Source organism: Onychomys torridus, chromosome 17, assembly GCF_903995425.1.
Source record: "Onychomys torridus chromosome 17, mOncTor1.1, whole genome shotgun sequence".
In the NCBI taxonomy this organism is placed as follows: domain Eukaryota; kingdom Metazoa; phylum Chordata; class Mammalia; order Rodentia; family Cricetidae; genus Onychomys; species Onychomys torridus.
This window is the reverse complement of record NC_050459.1, coordinates 10,326,004-10,345,871: the sequence shown is the minus strand read 5'-3', so window position 1 is coordinate 10,345,871 and position 19,868 is coordinate 10,326,004. Positions and strand designations below refer to the sequence as shown.

The following is a 19,868-nucleotide window of genomic DNA, read 5'->3' as shown; positions in this document are numbered from 1 at the left end:
TTTGTCAGATAGACAGACTTGTGAGATAGCCTTATCTTGTTTGTGATTTTGGCCAAATAGTGTGGAAGTTGTTCCCAAAGGTCGTTTACAAAGTTCCTCTCCCTAGAGTCCTTGGACTTAGCTCCAGCAGTCACCCTACCTGGAGTGGGTCTCTTGCCGACTCCTGCTGTTTGACTTACTTGGGTGGGAACCGTATACATTCTGCTTGTGAGGGATTGCTTCTGACTGAGAATTGTGCCGGCAGGAAAAGCATCTTGCTATGCACTAAAGTTCTCACCAATTGTGTTTAAGCCCAAGTGGTCCCCTGCCAATTCTGGATGTGGCAGACCAGGTCACAGGAGGGCCAACTGGGGTCTATGCCCACAGGGTTTGTGCTTGAGAGGGAATGGGGTGGTGGCCAGCCTCCTGGTTCGTTTCAAACTAAGAGCCCTGGCTTTATAAAGTGTGCCCTAGCCAGCCTCATATTATTTAATAACTCCATGAGCAGGCAGGAATGTTTACAACACATGAAGCTTGCGGTGGTATAACTAGGTTTCACTGTCCTTGCTGAGACATGCACACTCTGAAGTTTAGCGTGGGAGCCACTTACTGCACACTAAAATGTGAGATAGTGCTTTGTCACAGGAGCTAGGGGTGCTACAGATTTTAAACTCTTCCCTCATGACTTGTTTGTTTGTTTTGGGTTTTTTTTTTTGTTGTTTGTTTGTTTGTTTTTTGAGACAGGGTTTCTCTGTAGCTTTTTGGAGCCTGTCCTGGACTAGCTCTGTAGACCAGGCTGGCCTCGAACTCACAGAGATCCACCTGCCTCTGCCTCCCGAGTGCTGGGATTACAGGTGTGCGCCACCACCGCCCAGCTCATGACTTTTTTTTTTTTTTTTAAATGGTGCTGAGGATCTGACCAAGGGCCTCACATAGATCAGATAATTAATTGCGCTATCAGGGTGCTACTCCCACAGCCCTCACAATTTTATAATCAGAAAGTTTTCTAAAAGCATAAAACTACAATGGATGAACCTCAACATTATACTGAGTGAAAGAGAGCGATATAAAGGGGGCCACATAATGTATTAGTTTGATGGCAGGATGAGTGTCTATTTGAAAGGGGGGGGGGGGCAAAGCGGACGGCAATGATGGAGCAGTCATGGTCACCTTGTGACATGCACTTCTTTGCCAGCAGGGGGCACATTCCATCAAGGAGCTGACACAGGAGCATGGCTCAAGGGCTCTGAGCCGCTCTGGGTGTGGACTGGTGCCAGCAGGCTCCTTGCTGGAGAGTCAGTGCTGTCCAAACAGCTCCCACGTGGTGAGCTCGGAGCTTTATCTCATTGGTGCCACCTGCCAAGGCAGGGAAGGAACGCCTGGCCATTTGGGGAGTGCTGGATGGTGATACAATGACCACTATAAATGTCAGCCGGGCCGGCTAAGGGTGGCCAGGAAAGGACAAAGGCAACTGCAGGCTAAGAGGAGTCACCTTCCAAGATGGAGAAGTTCAAGGCTGCGATGTTGTTGGCGAGCGTTGGTGATGTCCTGGGCTATGGAAATGTCTGCAGGGAGAACAGTGCTTTAGGCTCAATCCAGCAGGAGCTGCAGAAGACAGGGGGGCTGGACAGCCTCGTGCTCTCCCCTGGGAAGTGGCCAGTGAGTGACAACACCATCATGCACATGGCAACTGCTGAGGCCCTCACCACAGGTAGGATCGACTGGCGTGCTCTGCTCCAGGGGTGTTGGGGTAGAAAAACAGGTGTGTGACTTCCTGTGTTGATGGCAAACCGGCACCAAGAACCCTGCAGGTGGTGGTGCATGGGTGCCCCGCGTCACCTGACACTGCGGCTGAAGGTGGTGATTTCATATTCACCCAAGACCTGGAGCTTGACAGGCAGCAGGTCATGTTTCCCCAGTGTGTGTTTGGGGGACGGCAGCACGTTGCAGATGGTTAAACTCCAGATCCTAAAGAACAACTTTCCCTTGTTTCTGCTCTGGCACAAGCATGCCCCTGGAAGGCACAGGCACAGGTTCTCGCTGCAGAGGATGAGCCGTCTTGTTCTAAATCTACTCCAAAGAATATGTTCTCCGGCTTGAAATTTGGACCCTTTGAGATAACGTTGTTTGGGGATTGCATCTCAATCCCAAATAATTGACGTTAAAATATCCATCTGAGTGATTCAGTTTGGACATTGTGTGTAAATGTTACAAGAAGGAGTAGTCTGGATTCAGGAGAACAAAGTGTGTTCAGTAAGGAACAGGTCAGTGCTAAGATCAACAAGACATTACAGGGATTTCAGAGAATAGTGCATATGCAAACATAGTGTGTCTTTTCTATGCAAGGAATGCTGATATCCCACAGATCTGACATGCCATCATTGCAAAATTAAGATCTCAGGGCAGCAGTTAAGCCAACAAATGTTACATATGCATCCACCATTCTGTTCATCTGTCGTGAACACGCTCAACTTAGTTCTGTGGTCATTGTATAGGAATGCCACCAATGTCATGTCCCTAAATAGAGCTGAAGCACGTTGATAAGATATGGTGTCACAGCTTGTTGAAATGGCAAAGCATCTTTCTCAGTGTGCATAATTATGGAATCCAAGTATTTATGGATCCTGCTGTCACTGTATAGGAATATCATCAATGGGCCCCTAAGTAAAACTCATTGATAAGATACAATATCACACTGTGGGAAGTGGTGAAGCATTGTTTAGGGGTTCAAGAAATTATGAATTCCAGGTATTTATTTCTTCTGATATTTTTGGCCATACTTACACGCCTTTATGGTCAATGCCACAGCTCAGAGCCCACCACAGCTCACAACCTCTGGAGAACAGGACTTTTCAAACAAAGCTGCAGTGGGTACTGACTCTTGGTGTCAGCTTCCTTGATGCTGTATGTACGGCTATGCACAGCACCATCAAAGGGCTAGTGTGTGCTTATTTCTGATGGGTGTTCTGTGAGTGCAGAGTGCTAGGCATGTCTTTGCAGCTTCCCTGGAGAGCCCCTGACACAGATAAGTCCTGTGTAATGGCACAGGATCCATGAGATTAGATCAACGGACCAAAGTCCGCTCAAAATGAAGTGTGTGTATTTAGTTGGGGCCATTTTGCAGTATTACTTTTTGTTTGTTTTTGCTTTGTTTTGTTTTGTTTGTTGATAAAAAAAAAAAAAAAAAAAAAAACAAGAGAGTTCCCTGCCAGTCACCAGGAGTACCAAGCATGTGCTGCTATGTTGGGCTCTGTCATGACCTCTCATTGTACATCATGCGAAAACACTTACTGAACACCCCTTAGTCTACACCAGAGGTTCTCAACCTGTGGGTTGTGACCCTTTTGGGGGGGGGGATCAAATGACCCTTTCACAGGGGTTGCTTAAGACCATCTTGCATATTGGATTTTTATATTATGATTCATAACAGCAAAATTACCCAATTATGACGTAGCAGCTAAAATAATTTTATGCTTGGCGGGGTCACCACAACGTGAGCAGTTGTACTGAAGGGCGGCAGCATTCGGAAGGTTGAGAACCACTGCTCTACACACTAAGCATGTCTTTTCCTGCTCACTAAAATTCAAGGTTTTGTCTTTAAACAACCTCGCTTTTAACAACTGTAGTCTGCTTTAGGAGGCCTTGGAGACATGTTACTAATGGTGGGCACAACTCTTGGCTGCAAAAGTTCATGAGGAGCTCCCCCACCTGCCTTACATGCACTATCCCAAAGCCCTGTCATCTTCATACTCTGAAAGGTGGCTTCAGTGTTTCCATTCTACAGGTGAGAGATGGATACTTGGCGTGGTTAAGGAATTTGTCCAGTACTGTGCAACCATGTGACGGCACACATCTGGGCAATCTGGCACAGGCCATGTTCTTATGTGCCCCGTCCACCGCCTATTTATTGTGGTGTTTGGATGCCCTGTAGCCTGCTTCCCAGAGTGGAACCCCTCTTGGCACATTTAACCAAGTGGCACTCCTGATTCATCACCCAGCAATGGCTCTGTGGTCTATAGGCCATGGCTTAGCTGCCACAGTGGCCACAGCTCATTCAGGGTCGGCGTGTGGCATTCAGAACACAAGAGCAGAAACAAAGACAAGACCTGTCAGTCTCACTCAGGAGTGCAAAGACAGAGACAGTAGTGACCACGGGCTCTCATCCCAGGCACTGAGCCAATTTCAGCACTGTTTGCTCTGGGGCTCAGGAATGTAGCTCCACATTCCCGCTAGCTGTTGCTGAGCCTAGGACTGCTCCTGAAAAATCCTTGTGGCTGTAGGAGTCATTCAGAGCCACAGGATGAGGAGCTCCATGGGGTAGTGCAAGGCCAGCAGGCTGGGGTCAGGCCTCTAGACGATCTTGTGCCACTGGTGACTACCAGGGCCAATCAGTAAGGCAGGGAGGGGAGGTGGGCAGGAAGTATCTCCCTGTGCAACTTGCAGGGAACCTGAGACCCACAGAATGAGGGTGTGCCAGACCAGCCCCTTCTCTTCCTCTCAGGGACTCTGACAGCTGAATTAGAGATAGAGCAGACACAGGGCAGAGTCAGGGTGAGAGGAAGCAGGTGCAACTTTGTGGAATTCATAGGCATTTTACTTCAAACTGGGTTTGGTTGGTTTGGTTTTTGTCGTGTCCGTTGAGAGCTGCTGGCCAGCTTTCTAAACTGGCTTCGGGAGGATGGATGGGGAGGTAGGGAGCTGGGTGTAGCAGTCAGAGCAGCGTGCTGGACCTATGGACCTTTTTTATTCCGGAAAAGCTTGGTTTCAGTTGCAGGCAGAGATTTTGTTTTAGAGGGCTTGGGGAGGGCTGGGCTGCCAGGACAGAGGAGGAAGCTGCCATCTGTAAGCAGATAGCGCTGATAAACCAGTGCCAGATGCTGCGGCTCACCAAGGGCCTGGCCACCCGCAGGTCCTGCCTCCCAGCGGGGGTTCCCAGGCAGACAAAGCTAATTTTATTCCTGTAGGGTTGCCACAAGAAGCCTGTCTGGGACACAGGGCACTCCTTCTTCCAAAACAAAGTTCTGCCCATCCTTTCTCCCGCCCCAGTTCCAAGCTAGGCGTGAGCCCTAGAAGAAGAATGGCGGGGTTACCTCTGTTCCAGGGGCGCTGAGGGCAGGGTGGGAGAAAGCCCGTTCTCCAAGAGCTCGCAGCTGCGGGTAAAGGCTCTGCTCCTGTCCGGGGAGTAATTCTGACGGGCAGGGGCAGCAATCCTGACGGGGAGGGGAGGCAGTCCTGATGATGGGGGGGGGGGGCAATCCTGATGATAGGGGGGCAATCCTGATGATGGGAGGGGAATCCTGATGAGGGGGCAGTCCTGATGATGGGGGGGCAGTCCTGATGATGGGGGAGCAATCCTGATGATGGGGAGCAATCCTGATGATGGGGGCAGTTCTGATGATGGGGGCAATCCTGATGATGGGGGCAATCTTGATGGACCCTTCGCTTCTCTTGGCAACAAGGGAGTCTTGGAGGTTTCCAGCCTGTTCTTCTCTGGAGCAGGGTCACCAGCCCCTTATCATGCTCCATCACCTCTCACCAGCCAGCCCTCAGCAAAGTCAGGCCACCCACGGCCAGTGGAAGGGCCAGTGGTTGTCTCCGAATGGCACTTCTCTATTCTGAGTGCCGCTTTGACAAAGAGTGAAAAGGCACTGGTGGCTATGAGAGAGAACATGGGAGCGCATCACCCGCATGCTCACTGGGGACCCCAACTACTGCCCGCTCTCTAGATGATCAAGCACCCTGGCCTCCACTGTCTGGGTGTGCGTTGACCTTTGTCCACCAAGGCGTGCATTAACTTAGTGGCCAAAAACCTCTGGCTTTTGCAGTCAGAACCCTTCAGCTCTAGCCAGGTAAAACGTCTTCCTGGAGAAAAAGATGGCTGCTCTGGGGCATGTGAGGCAGAGGTGGGCCAGGGCTCGTGCACACCAAAGGCAGATGTTCAGTGTAGACTAGTTCTTTTCACCTCCTGTGCCCCGTGATCTTCAGGGGTTTAACCCATTCCAGCTTCCCAAATGCACTTCAAGGGAAAAGGGCACAGTTTGGCAATAGCAGCCATATAGAGCCTGGGTTTCCCAAGGGGGTGGGAGGGAGCTGGATCTCAGTGGAATCACCCTGTCTCCTGGTGTCCCTTCAGAACAGTGAGGCCGCTGCTCTGCATAGCATAGTGAGATGTAGTTTATTCTGCGTGGACAAAACCATTAGTAAAAATGATGGTGGGAGGTGTTCCCTAGACTCTCAGGACACCACTGTGGTGGTTTGAGAGAAAACAGCCAGCCCCCCCAAAGGGGGTGGCACTATTAGGAGGTGTGGCTCTTTTGGAATAGGTGTGGCCTTGTTGGAGGAAGTGTGTCACTGTGGGGGCGGGCTTTGAAGTCTCCTTTGCTCAAGCTGTGCTCAGTGTGACACTCAATTCACTTTCTATTGCCTGCAAGATATAGAACTCTCAGCTACCTCTCCAGCACCATGTCTGCCTGCACACTGCCATGCTCCCACCATAATGATGATGGGCTAAACTTCTGGACTGAATGCCACCACAATGAAATGTTTTCCTTTACAAGAGTCGCCTTGGTCTTGGTCATGGTGTCTCTTCACGGCAATAGAAACCTTAAGACAAACAAAACAGTCTGCTTAAGGTCTAAAATCCATCCAGGCAGTGACTGAGTTACCGAACTTTCTCCTCTCCTCTAAGCACACTCATGAGTCCTTGCCACTGATGGAAGCCGTTCCAATGCCCAGCACCACACCCACTTTCTATCCTCACTGACATCTGTTCCCACCCCTTCTTCCACAGACTACTGGTGCCTGGATGACCTGTACCGTGAGATGGTAAAGCGCTATGTGGAGACCGTGGAGAAGCTTACAGAGCATCGGCCGGACCCTTCCACTATCGAGGGCTGCTCGCAGCTGAAGCCAGACAACTACCTCCTCGCCTGGCATACGCCCTTCAGTGAAAAGGGTCAGAAAGATTTCTGTTCACAGAGATGCTGTTGGGAATCCTGAGGGTGCAGGTGCTGGCAGCCTGCCCTGGAACTCATCATGGCATTCCCCTATGTCTGGATCAGATCCTTCACTGGACAGGGCATCTCCTTGTCAGGCAGCCCTGCTTGCTTGAGCATCTGTTAAAGATGCTGTCCACATGGCATCAGGCTTCCCCCAGAGGGGCTTTGCTATCCATCTCCAGTGTAAGAGATACTTTCCACTGCCTTTCCTCGGAGCTTGTACTTTGGTAAGAAGTGCTGTCTGTGTCCATGGAGTGCAGCATATAGGCAGGCCCAGCTCCCTCCCACCTCTCAGAGCTTCTCTTCTCCCCCCGCTGGCCCTGTCTCCAGGTACTCCTTTAGAATAATGAAACCACTGCTCTGCATTTATCCTGAAGGGACCAGAGTGGACATGTCCCACTGTGGGTGCCACCATTGTCAGCCCCCTCTCTAGCTCCATCAACCTGGGGACCTGGGCTCTCTCTTCCCAAACAGAAGAGAATGTGCTAAAGCCTGGGATGTCTCTGAAGGGCACGAGAGCAGCAGAGCACCAGGTCAGCCACTCTGATACCCCAGGTAGGCCAAAAGAGAGCAGCCCAGGTGCAATAGAAGGCACAATGAGAGAGGTGTGGGTGTTAACACCAGGAGAGATAATTGGAACAGCTATAAACACATCACTACCAAGAGAAGCGGTTTAAGCAGGCATCGCAGGACTGCTATTCTAGTTTCATTTCTACTACTGTGATAAAATACCCTGGATAAAAAGCAATTTAGAGGGAAGGGGATTTGTTTCAGCTTACAGTTCTAGTCTAGGCTACATCCCATCATTATGGAGACCTCAAGGGAAGAACTTCAGTCAGCTGGCCACATCACACAGCCAAGAGCAGAGGGAAATGAACTCATGTGTATTTGCTTACTTGCTTACTTGTTCTCTGCTTGATTTCTCCACTTTTAAATGTGCAGGATCCCCTGACTAGGAATGGTGCTGCCCACAGTGGGCTGAGTCTTCCCACATCCGTTAATTTAATGAAGACAAGCCCCGCAGATATGCCCATAAACCAACCCAATGTGGCTAGTCCCTAGCTGACACTCTTTCCAGGTTATTCTAGACTGTGTCACATTGACAATTAAAACTGACCATCACAACTACCAACCAGGAAGACTTCAGGGTCATCGCTGTGGTGCAAAAGGGGACATATAGGGCTTCTCCCAGGTAGGGCAAAAGTGATACAAGCCCCTGAGAGCGAAATCCAGCATTATCTGTCAAAATCGTTTAATGAAAATGCCTTTTGGTCTGATATTCTACTTCTAAAAGTCCTAAAGACACATAATGACACATACTAAAGCAATGCTCAGAAACGTGTACATGAGGATGACTTTTGCAAAGACCTGGAAGCAGCTAGCGTCCCTCAGTAAGAGAATGGGAAAGTCAACTGTGTATCTATACAGTGGAGTGCTATGTGGCTGTTTAAAAGAATGAAGTAGGTCTGTGTGTTGAGGTGTGGAAATTCTCTGCTATAGAGCGGTGAAAAGGGGCAAGATTCCAACCAGCAAACTACATCCTTTCCATTGTGCATGTGGAGAGAGTTCATAGAGCATGCCTACGGGAAACCTCACAAAAGAGAGCAGAGAGCCTCAACAGCAGAAACAAAGAATATTAGTGTCTCGATGTGTGGAAATGCACCACCTAGGTGAGGTGCCCGAGGAGGCCAGAAGAGGACTCTATGTCACTTATAACTTAATGACACTGGTGTGAAGGAGAAAAGCTCCCAAGAATGTGTCTATATAACAAAGCTCTGTTTCCAAAAAAGGAAGGAGAGGAGAAAAAGAGAGACAGGGAAGAAGGAAGGATGCAGGCATGTCTGGTCCACGCTGCTTCTGATGGTCCCCGAGTAGACGCTCACTCGGAGCCTGCCCTAGGTCAGGAAAAAGTGCATTTTCAGGGGTCAGACAACTCCACTTTCTTGCGACCTGACCCACAGATCTCTTTTCTCCTGTCTGGGGTTGGGGTGGCATGTTTATTGTCCACTCATCTAATGATATTCTAATGACATGTTGTTACATAAACCTTGTTCTTTAGAAGTTAGGAATGCCAGACTTCAGGGGTCGCAGGGGCAAATCTGAATTCAGGTGTCTGTCTCCCATGTAGGTTCAGGGTTTGGAGCTGCCACTAAAGCAATGTGCATTGGGATGCGGTACTGGAAGCCAGAACGTCTGGAGACCCTCATTGAAGTCAGCATTGAGTGCGGCAGAATGACCCACAACCATCCCACAGGTACAGCGGGGGCTGGACGGACGTGAGTCCTGTGAGAGTGATGTTCCACCTGGAAGCCGAATTGTCACTAAGTGTGGTGAGGAAAAAGCCACACAAGGGGGAAAATACTCTTTGTCCCTCTACCGTTCATGTCAGAACAAAAGAGAAAAGAGGTATAGATCTTGAGGGGAAACTGGACTCCAGGCTAAGTAGATGTTGGAGTCAGTTCTGTGGGCTGCTGCCCTTCTCCACAGTTGGGCGCCACTTACTACAATCAATCCACGTGACTCTATTAAATGGGTAACAGAATTTGTTAAGATATAAATTGAGGAAACACACTCATGATTACAGAATGGAGTAGACAGCAGAAGTCGTCCTCTGATCTGACCAGAGCCAATCCAGGGTCACATGACCCTTCTCCACCCCCCTTAAAAGAGGTTATGTACAATGGCAGGAAGCACCGCCTCCTTTGGGCAGTATAGCCCAAGATCATGGGTGGAGAAAATACCACCATATGGCCTATGCTTCTCTGCTTAGTCTCCAGTCCTGTAGCGGCCCCAAAAAGGTGAGTGTCTTGATTCTTCTACAAAGAGAGAGGCAGGGGGCTGGAGAGATGGCTCAGAGGTTAAGAGCACTTCTTCCAGAGGTCCTGAGTTCAATTCCCAGCAACCACATGATGGTTTACAACCATCTGTAATGAGATCGGGTGCCCTCTTCTGGCCTGCAGGGATGCAGGCAGAACACTGTATGCATAATTAATAAATAAATATTTTTTTTTAAAAAAAGAGAGAGAGGCAGAACTCACAGCTCTGGAGATGGTCTGTTTGAACTCAGAAAGCCACTGGCCCAGGTAACAGAGCTCTTTCTCTCCTCCTCCTGCTCTCTAGGTTTCCTTGGGTCCCTATGCACTGCTCTGTTCGCCTCTTACGCAGTACAAGGCAAGCCACTTGTACAGTGGGGGAGAGATATGCTGAAGGTGCTTCCGCTGGCTGAGGAGTACTGTAGGAAGACCATTCGGCACATGGCAGGTGAGTGTCTTCTGGCCCCTCTGCTTTCCACTCACCCAAAGCACAGGTGCTCACATGCCAACTCAAGTCCTGCCCTGGCCGCCCAGCAGCTCGAGGGGTTCACCCAGAGGCAATGCCTAGAGAAGCCCTCGGTCAGTCTAGGAAGAGCTGACTTCACAAAGATCCTCACCTGGCAGAGAGCAGACGCCTGCTCCAAGTGGTACCAGGACTTCAAGGAGAACCACAGCCACATGGGTGGCTGCTTCCCCAGTAGCCTGAGACACCCACACCCTCCCCATGTCCAAGCTGACACCAAGTATCCAGGGCAATAGAGAACTGTCTCTGCATTCACAGAGGGATTGCATCTATTTCACACATTTCACACAGCCACACCCTAACCTGTATGTACTTGGCCAAAGAGATGTACCCCATGCCACATACTTCCATCTGTACCAAGATGGGTCCCCATGCCATGAGTCCCCAGAGACCACTAAGGGCATGTGTTTCCAAGGTTTCCATCTGCTCTCATTAACCCAGAGCCTGTCACCTTTTGGACATGGTCAGCCTGTTACTCAAAAATCCTGGGAGCACTGTGGCTTTCAAGGTTCGGACACACAAGCAGCAAAGTATACCCCACCTCTCCCACTTGACTTGGGAGTGCTGTGCAGTAGACACAGATACAGGAGCCCAAATGCAGGACCAGAAAACTCAGGGCTCACTCCCCAAGCCACTGAGTATATGGAAGTCCCTCTTCCCCCAGGCTGTTCTCCACTCTAAGAGGGATGTGTGTGAGTGGGGAGTGCAGATGACACCATATGTCCTGCTATGCACCTAAGTAGGAGCAAACTGTCTAAAATAAGCCATCCAGGGTATCCTGAGAGAAAGGAGGATGTGAGCCCAGGGCCAAGGCTACTGCTTCTCCAAAAGAGTGTAAAGCTGAGGGATTCTTGAGAAGCTCCAAGAGTCCCATCAAAGTCACCACAAGATGGGGGAGGGGGCATGTTCTAGAGGATTTCCAAACAACTTTACAAGGACACATAGCACACAGGGTACCCAGTGGGCCTCAGCACTGAGGGAAATCGGGCCTAAAGGATAGTGCCAGGCATTCTAGCTAGCTCATCTCTGGACTATCCGTCCCTCACTTACTTGGCCTCCATGGAATATTTATTTTATTTATTTTTGCTTAGTTTAAGCCATCATTTCCTGATTCCTCTGTCTCAAATGGCTTAGAAGTCTCCTGAAGGTCCCCCAATACTGCCTACACTCAGTGGGCTGTTTCTCATCTGAGCAGGGTCACCAGGTGCCCCCCAAGACTGGAGGGCAGTTGCTATGATAGAGCAGACCCTTACAGCACAGCATTCACATTGCTAAGGGACACCCAAGGACTCCAGAACCCAGGGGGCTATTGTTGGAAGTGTGCCATCCGTGAGGGCATGAACCTGAGAACAGAATCCATGGCCAGGACATTTGGGGAATGAACTCTTTCTGGGAGGTGACCCCTGAGAAGCAGTCCTGTTATGTCTGTTCGATTTTAAGTTTGCTTAACTGGAGTCTGAGGGGCTCCTCGGACACAAAACTTTCAAAAGAGCTTAAGCTCACCCAGAAAGAGATGTTCTGTAAACATTCCTAGAGAGTGTTCCCAGAGTGCCCTCTCTGAGGGGCAGCTAGAAGACTCAGACAGACTTTGCTGGTCCTGGGCTCTGGGCCTGGAAATCTCACTGCCGAGCTGCCCTCACCTGCTCCCTGGGTAGAGGCAGGGCTGGGGCCAGTGCTGTCCCACACAGGCAGTTTGCCTTTAGTGGTATTCAAGTAGACAGTGTTTCAGCGTTGTGAAGCCCGGCAGGTCCAGATGTGCTAATCCAAGAAGCTGCCCCAGCACCTCCTGGCTTCTCTGCTGCGGCCTCTACTCATCTCCCTGTAGCCCTGAACTCTCTGCTCTGTCCTCTGTCCAGCCAGAGACAGAAAAGATCCAGGGTCTAGATCTTTTTTTGTTTGTTTGTTTGGTTGGTTTTTTGTTTTTGCTTTGAAACACGGTTTCTCTGTGTAGCTTTGAAGCCCGTCCTGGATCTCACTCTGTAGTCCAGGCTGGCCTCAAACTCATAGAGGTCTGCCTGTCTCTGCCTCCCGAGTGCTGGGATTAAAGGTGTGCGCCGCCTCCGTCTGTCTTAGGGTCTAGATCTTTATCTTCAGCTGTGTCCCCCAGACCTTACCAGCCCCTAAAGGCCAGGGCATTCCCCATCCTCTGCTGCCTCCAGGGAAGGACAAGCTGTGGACCTCTTAGAGCAGACACCTCCGTTTCCTGCTGCTCCCAGTCTCTGGAGGGCTTGGTCCTCTGTAAGATGAGTGCCTGCTGGCCACTGCCCAGCCAGTGCCCTCCTCATCAGATATGCTAGCCAGGGGTGCTGCAGCCTACTTGCGGCTTGGGTTTCAGGCTATCAGTAATAATGAAACTTCTCCCCTTACTGTGCAGGCCCAGGTTTAAGCTCATCAAAATACAGAATTCCCTGTTGATTTCACTTTGGGTTTCTGGGTTTCTTTTGTTTGGGGAATTTCTCTCTCTCTCTCTCTCTCTCTCTCTCTCTCTCTCTCTCTCTCTTTCAATATCTTATGCATGCTAGGCAAGTGCTCTTAACCCTGAGCTACATCTCCAGACCTAATTGTAGTTAGAGTTTTTTTGCCTTGCTCATAGTCAGGACAAATCTCTCTTACCCGCCAGTCCCACAGTCGCTCAGACCCAACCAAGAAAGCACACAGAAACTTACATTGTTTAGAAACTGTATGGCCGTGGCAGGCTTCTTGTTATCTGTTTCTTCTATCTTAAATTAACCCATTTCTGTTAGTCTATACTTTGCCACATGGCTTGTGGCTTACCAGTGTCTTTACATGTTGCTTCTCATGGCGGCTGGCAGTGTCTCTCCCCAACCTTCTATTTCCCAGAATTCTCTTCTCTCTTGTCCCGTCTATACTTCCTGCCTGGCCACTGGCCAATCAGAACTTTATTTACACAGAGCGATATCCACAGCACTTCCCCTTTTCTTTTTTTTTTTTTTTTTTTTAGGAAGGTTTTAACTTTTACATAGTAAAATTACATATAACAAAACAATTATCTAGCAAGAATTACAGTTACAATATTAAAGAAGATATCCTATCTATCTTATATTTGTGAGTCTAAGGTTTTATATGTAACTTATCTTGTATCATAACTGAGGAAATTATAACTATCTAGTCTTCAACCACATCAAAGACCTCAGAAGGATATAATATTACCTGAGAACCAGGAGAAGGATGTAAACATTTTTCAGGAGTCTTGCAAGAATAGACAGAGACAGCTGGCAGCCTGGACAGTCACCTAATGTTCCTTTGTAAAGTTGGGGCATCTGTTTTTAGCCCACAGGGCTAGAGTCTCTTGGTCACTTTTCTCAGTGTCCTGTAGAATGTCTGGCAGTTTCCTTTGCGAAGCAGGAATCTGAAGGACCATTTTGTCAAACAAAGTTCAGTGGTCACCTTTCTATGGGTCCTGCATGTCCAGTTGATCAAGCAGTCCAGGCAAGAACAGTTTCTAGCCCAAATGGCTATGTTTGCCAAGGTGAAGATAAGATATGAAGTGTTTTCAATGCCCATCTTCCTCTCTGAAGCAAATCGGTACTGCCAGGAGCAGACATGTCTCACTGTCCAGAAAGTCTAAATTTTAAAAATATTTTAAATGCCATATTCTGTAGACCTTTGAAGTGTTTGAAGAGTACCTGTCTATCTGATATATCTCTGTGTATACCTAGAAGACTTAACTAACATGGCTATGAGTATGATTATCATAGATGACCAGTTATTAATCTATTTTTAATTATCCATTACAATTTTAAATGAGCTATATAAACATAATACCTTAAACAAGAGTAGAAATATACACACAATATAACAAAATTAACTAAGTTTGTATCAATAGACTAAAATCTAAACCAATGTAAAACATTTTAAACAAGTTGTTGCTCTTTAGAAGTAAGTTCCTTCCTTAATCTACCCTTTCATCCTATTATATCTATATCATATCCCCTTTTTCTGCTTTAGAAAGAGATTGTTAATTAAAATTATAGGCTCATATTGTCCTGTGACCACCTTCTGCCTTAGAGAACGGTTTAATAACCAGCACTGTATCACTTCCTCCCATCTTCTGTGCTGCTGTTGGAAGCGGCCATGCCTATTGGGCTGCTTATTTTAGGCACAGGACCTCCATCCCCTACACCTGTGGCAGGAAGAAGGCACTGCCCACCTCCCCCTTCCCCATGTCAACCTCCGCCAGGCACCATCAGCCCACCTGCCCTGTGCTTGCACCTAGAGTACCAAGAGCACTGGTTTTACTTTGAAGCCAAATGGCAGTTTTATTTGGAGGAGAGAAAAATCAGCGAAGACACAGAGAACAAAGCCACCTTCCCTGGCAACTATGATGCAGAGGAGAGAGACAAGGTAAGTCCAGCCCCAGGCTTGGACTGTGCCTGTGCTCCGTGGAACTCAGCCAGGGCATAGTGAATGAGTGAACAAGACCGGTGGGTGGATGGCAGGCACAGGGACAGACTTGGCTCTTTTGCCAGATGCACACTGACCCACGGTTCTCTTCAGACATACAAGAAGTGGAGCTCAGAAGGCCGAGGGGGGCGGCGCGGCCATGATGCCCCCATGATTGCCTATGATGCCCTCCTTGCTGCAGGAAGCAACTGGTCTGAGCTGTGCCAGCGGGCCATGTTTCATGGAGGTAAGATGTCCTCCTCAGTGGTGGATACACCCAGAAGGTACAGACCCTGTGCCCTGGAGCACTTCTCAGTGTTTAGAGTCCATAGACGTGGGCTTCAGCCACAGACCCAGAACACAGGCCCTTCTCCATTGCCAGACACACTCTGGAGTCTTGATTGCAGTATACATGCCAGCATCAGGACCACAGATACAGTTGCAGTAACCTACTTTGGTGTGGCCCACAAGCCTGCCAGTCTCACAGACGACCCCCGTCAGAAGGACAGTGGCCAGGTGCAGGGACTCTTCTCTTTCTTTGGTTTTTCGAGACAGGGTTTCTCTGTGTAGCTTTGGAGCCTTTCCTGGATCTCACTCCGTAGCCCAGGCTGGTCTCGAACTCACAGAGATCCGCCTGCCTCTGCCTCCCGGGTGCTGGGATAAAAGGCGTGCACTGCCGCCGCCGTCACCGCCGCCACTGCCCGGCTGACTCTTCTCTGTCTAGCTGCTCACTCAGAGCTGGCAGGTCTCCCTCAACCCAACTACACAGGCTCCTCCCCCACTGCAGGTCTGCAGCCTGTACAAAAGCACAGCATTTATAGCCTTGCAAGCAGGGGTAGAGCGAATGCAGAGTGTCTGGAATGCACTTGCCTGAGGCAGGCTGTGAGACAAAGAGAGCTGCCAGGTGCCCTGCATGGCCTAGAGAGGCAAGGTGGATTTGGATGACTGAGAGAACCTGACAGGGATGCCACTGCCCTTGAGTTGCCTCTGACCCGTGTCCCGAAGCAAATGCATCTTGGTGCGGTTGAGTGTGTGGCCAGAGCCCTCAGCTGCCAATGGAAAGTTCTATGGGGGACCAGAACTTGGTTCCACAAACCATGATGTGTCCTTCAGCATTCTCTCAGCTTTCCTCTGAGAACGGACAGCTGAGTCAGGGCCATCCTGGAAGCAGGTTCTACGGGAAGGAGAGGAAGAACCGTTATGGGAACTCAGACCAGAGTGGTTCTTTGTGGTTCCACTGTTTGCCTGGATATCCATGTTAAGGCCTCTCCCAGGACCAGCACCCAGGTCTCTAAGTATATCTGATCCAAGAACAACTGCTCTGACTTTCCCTCCATCAGCCATTGTGACACCAGCCTCATCCAGTCCAGTTGCTCTCCCCTGTGTGTGTGTGTGTGTGTGTGTGTGTGTGTGTGTGTGTGTGTGTGAGTGTGTGTGTGCAAGTATGCATATGCTAGCACATGAGAGTGTGTCTGAAACATTACCCGGACTCAGAAGCAGCTTGGGGTCAAAGGTCATGTGAGGAGGAATCAGAGGCAGTTCCAAGGTCCCCAGCCAAAGAGACGGGGGCCACAACACTTGGGGATCACAGCTCAACTCTTTTTTAAGAAATGGCAAATTCATGCAGTTTTAGACACTGCATCTGCATACTCAACTGTGCTCATCTCACGGATTTTTAAAACTTCCTGAGACTGCAGGAAGCAAGTGACCCTGAAATTCTGAAAAGCAGGCCGTGGGGCTGGGGATGTAGCTCAGCTGGCAGAGTACTTGCTTAGTATGAATGAGGCCCTGGGTTCGATCCCCAGTCCCACACAAAAAAACCAGACATGGTGTCACATACCTGTAATCCAAGCACTTGGGAGATGAGACATGAGGATCATAAGTTCAAGGTCATCCTTGGCTGCATAATGAGTTTGGGGGTAGTCTGGATCACATAGGACTCTGTCTCCAAAAACAAAAAAGGTGCGTCAGGTGGTGAGGGGCATGGCTCAGCAGGTAAAACCCTGATAACCAGAGTGTAATTCCAGGATATGGTAGAAGCAAAGAACCAGCTCCCACACCTTCACACAGGCACTACGGCACATACACACTCACATACACACAATAAATAAACCCACTAAAGTCTTTTAAAAACTGGAGAAGGGAAGTCAGCGGAGCTCAATTAGTAGAGTGCTCACCTAACATGCACTAAGTCCTCGGTTCAATCCCCAGCACCTCACAAACAGGGTGTGGTGGTGGCACATGCCCATATGTCCAGTATTAGGAAGGTAGAGTCGAGGCAATTGGGAGTCCAAGGCTAGCTTTAGCTCCATAGTGAGATCAAGGCCGCCCTGGGCTGTGAAAGACCCTGACTCGAAAACAAACAATGGGCTGGAGAGATGGGTCAGCAGTTAAGTGAGCTCAGTTTCCGGCATCCAGCTAGTAGCTCACAACCATCATGAACTGTAATTCCAGGGGCTTTGATACCCTCTTCTGGCCTCCATCAGCAACTGACACACATATGGTGCATACACATTCATGCAAGCAAAACACTCATAAACATAAAATAAAAATAAATATTAAAAAACCAACAAACAAAAGTAGGCTGTGGTTGGCTTGAATGCAAACCAGAGATGGAAAGGCAGTGAACACACCATTGTCAGAAATAGGGAGCAGCCCAATTTTAAGGACAATTTTATGAATATTTCTGAGGTGGTTAGCTTATTTGTGGAGTAAGATAACTCCCTTCTTCTCCCAATCATAATGGGCCAGATCTCCCTTTTAGGATATTTCTTCCCACAAAGGGCGGATGAAAAGCATGGTATAATGAATCCAAGTGCACATGTGTGACAACTGGGAATGTGCCCTGGTGCCTGCATTTCTGATATAGAGGACCAAGCTAACTGCACATCAAGTGTGCTTGACCACAAAGGGGCTCTGACCATCAGGAGACACAGCTGCCACATGCAGATGCATGTTCTTGGTAACCTCACATATAACTCCTTTATGAAGTTGCTCAAAGATGGATCCCAGGGCTGTCGATCAGTTAAGAAACTTGAGGCTTGCCAGGCAGTGGTGGCATATGCTTATAATCCCAACCCTCGGGAGGCAGAGGCAGGCGGATCTCTGTGAGTTCGAGGCCAGCCTGGTCTACAGAGCTAGTTCCAGGATGGCCACAGCAGATACATAGAGAAACCCTGTCTTGAGAAACTAAAAAAAAAAAAAAAAGAAAGAAAGAAAGAAAGAAAAGGAAGGAAGGAAGGAAGGAAGGAAGGAAGGAAGGAAGGAAGGAAGAAGGAAGGAAGGAAGGAAGGAAAGAAGAAAGAAACTTGAGGCTTGATTGTGGAAGCTGAGGACAGGCTTTTTTAAATTCCCAGGCTATACAAACAGGAACAGGGATTGGGCTATGTGTTAGGACTGCATTCTCCCAGTCACTACTCATGACTGTCTGCTTAGAAACACCACTGGGTTGGTTGGTTTGTGGTGGCAAGACGTCACCTGAATGGGGAGAGAAGGGAAGCAGCTTACAGCAGAGAGGACCTAGAGCTTAGAACTGAGGCTGCCTCCGTGGCTGGCAGCCTGGGGGAGGGGTCCTGTTGGTTTTTGAGGTAGGGTACTGCCATATACCCTGGCTGGCCTGATACTCACTTCCTGGCCCAGGCCTTGAACTCATGCCAGTATACCTGCCTCAGTCTCCTGAGTACTAGGATGGTCTCAGAGATATAAAGGCAGCAGACTGTCAGCGGGAACCCCGCCCCCCAAGGACACACTTGTGTTTGTCCTTTTAGGTGAGAGCGGAGCCACGGGAACCATCGCCGGCTGCCTGTTCGGGTTGCTGCATGGCCTGGCCACTGTTCCACGCTGCTTGTACCAGGAACTGGAGCACAAAGGCAGACTGGAGGACTTGGGCACAGCCCTGCACCGCCTGTCCACAGAAGAAAAGTAAAGTGTTTCTGCCATTTTTCCTTCCCAGAGGGCAGCCCGTAGTGTCCACACTCAGACTTAGAGCCTCCCCTAGGAGAGGGCATGCGTGTGCAGTTTGCACACAAGGAACACGTGCCTCGAGGGCCGTAATTCAACTGTAACTTTCCCTCCGATTTCAAATCCTGTTTGCTATATAAAATACATTGTTTGTCCTAAGAGAATATTTTTCCTCACGCTCAACGCTGCCAATGCCTGTGTTCACTGCACATAGACCTCCAGGTGCTTGGTGACAAGCTGTCTCCTGGACAACTGTTGTATTTTATTCTGCCCCAAGCCCAGCGCTGCTTGTTCACCCCCTTGAACAACACTAACAGCCGTGGTCCCCATCTGATAACCTTCCCCAGCCCGTCTACCTCCTAGCTGTATGTTCCTACCTGCTGGCACGCTGTGGGGGCGGGGTATCTCTCTTCAGCAGGCAGGTGTGTTCATGCCTCATGGTAGAGACCCTTGGTGGCTTCAAGGTGTACCCAAAGTGTCATCTAACCTCCTTGCCACGTTTCAGTCACTTAGCCTTTACTGAAATCTTTTTGAACAACTTCCTAAGAAAGCCAGGCAGCAGATGATTTCCCAGGTCACGTGCAGCATCTTCCTTTGGGTAGGTTAGATCCACGTAGGAGGAAGTCTTTAGCTACCTCAGCCTATTCCACAGAAGCTCCCCAGGAGGGGTTAGATGACAGCCTGGGGAAGATGGTCACATGCTCCTCTTCCAACCATAGCTTGACGTGGGTTTTCACCAGTATGAAGTCAGCCACCGTTGACAGCAGATGGCTGGTGCTGGGCCTGTCTGGTTGGTGCTGTGTTCTTCTCACGTAAGGCCTCATCTCTGAGGAGAGCCAGTGCTGTCTGCATTGAGAAGCTGGTGGGGCCCCTAGAAGCTCTGCATGGGCTTGTGGGTGGAGGCTAGGGCAGAAAGCACTCACCTGCTGGAATCTGTACAGCCTCTAGGGTGCAAAATCTCCATGGGCCTCACGGGCTTCTGTGGGATGTTGAATGGGATATGTGGTGCCTCTCTTTTCCCTGTCATAAGATGTCCAAATAGACAGCAGGACAAGAAACTATGGACTTTAGTAGAAAAGGCCACTGACACAGGCTCAGGGATGTGTTGGGACTTCCTGAAGTTGCTCCGCCCCAGGTATCCTGTTGTCCTCTTCCCAATCCTAGGGAGCTAATCCAACAGTTGTGGTGAAG

The 19,868-nt window shown here is 49.3% G+C and overlaps 1 protein-coding gene across 1 annotated transcript; it reads left to right on the top strand.

Moving 5' to 3' along the window:
- The first annotated feature begins 1,340 nt into the window (after window positions 1-1,340).
- On the top strand, window positions 1,341-18,841 carry Adprhl1 (ADP-ribosylhydrolase like 1). Its single transcript, XM_036166767.1, has 7 exons — window positions 1,341-1,690; window positions 6,770-6,934; window positions 9,106-9,231; window positions 10,098-10,238; window positions 14,551-14,678; window positions 14,832-14,964; window positions 18,485-18,841. The coding sequence occupies exons 1-7, from the start codon at window positions 1,480-1,482 to the stop codon at window positions 18,640-18,642; spliced, it is 1,062 nt and encodes a 353-aa protein (XP_036022660.1). The 5' UTR covers window positions 1,341-1,479; the 3' UTR covers window positions 18,643-18,841.
- The last annotated feature ends 1,027 nt before the right edge of the window (window positions 18,842-19,868 follow it).

Coding starts and splice junctions, on each gene's coding strand:
- Adprhl1 (XM_036166767.1), top strand. CDS start 1,480: ATGGAGAAGTTCAAGGCTGCGATGTTGTTGGCGAGCGTTGGTGATGTC. Junction 6,935..9,105: donor TACGCCCTTCAGTGAAAAGG/GTCAGAAAGATT, acceptor TCTCCCATGTAG/GTTCAGGGTTTGGAGCTGCC. Junction 14,679..14,831: donor ATGCAGAGGAGAGAGACAAG/GTAAGTCCAGCC, acceptor GGTTCTCTTCAG/ACATACAAGAAGTGGAGCTC.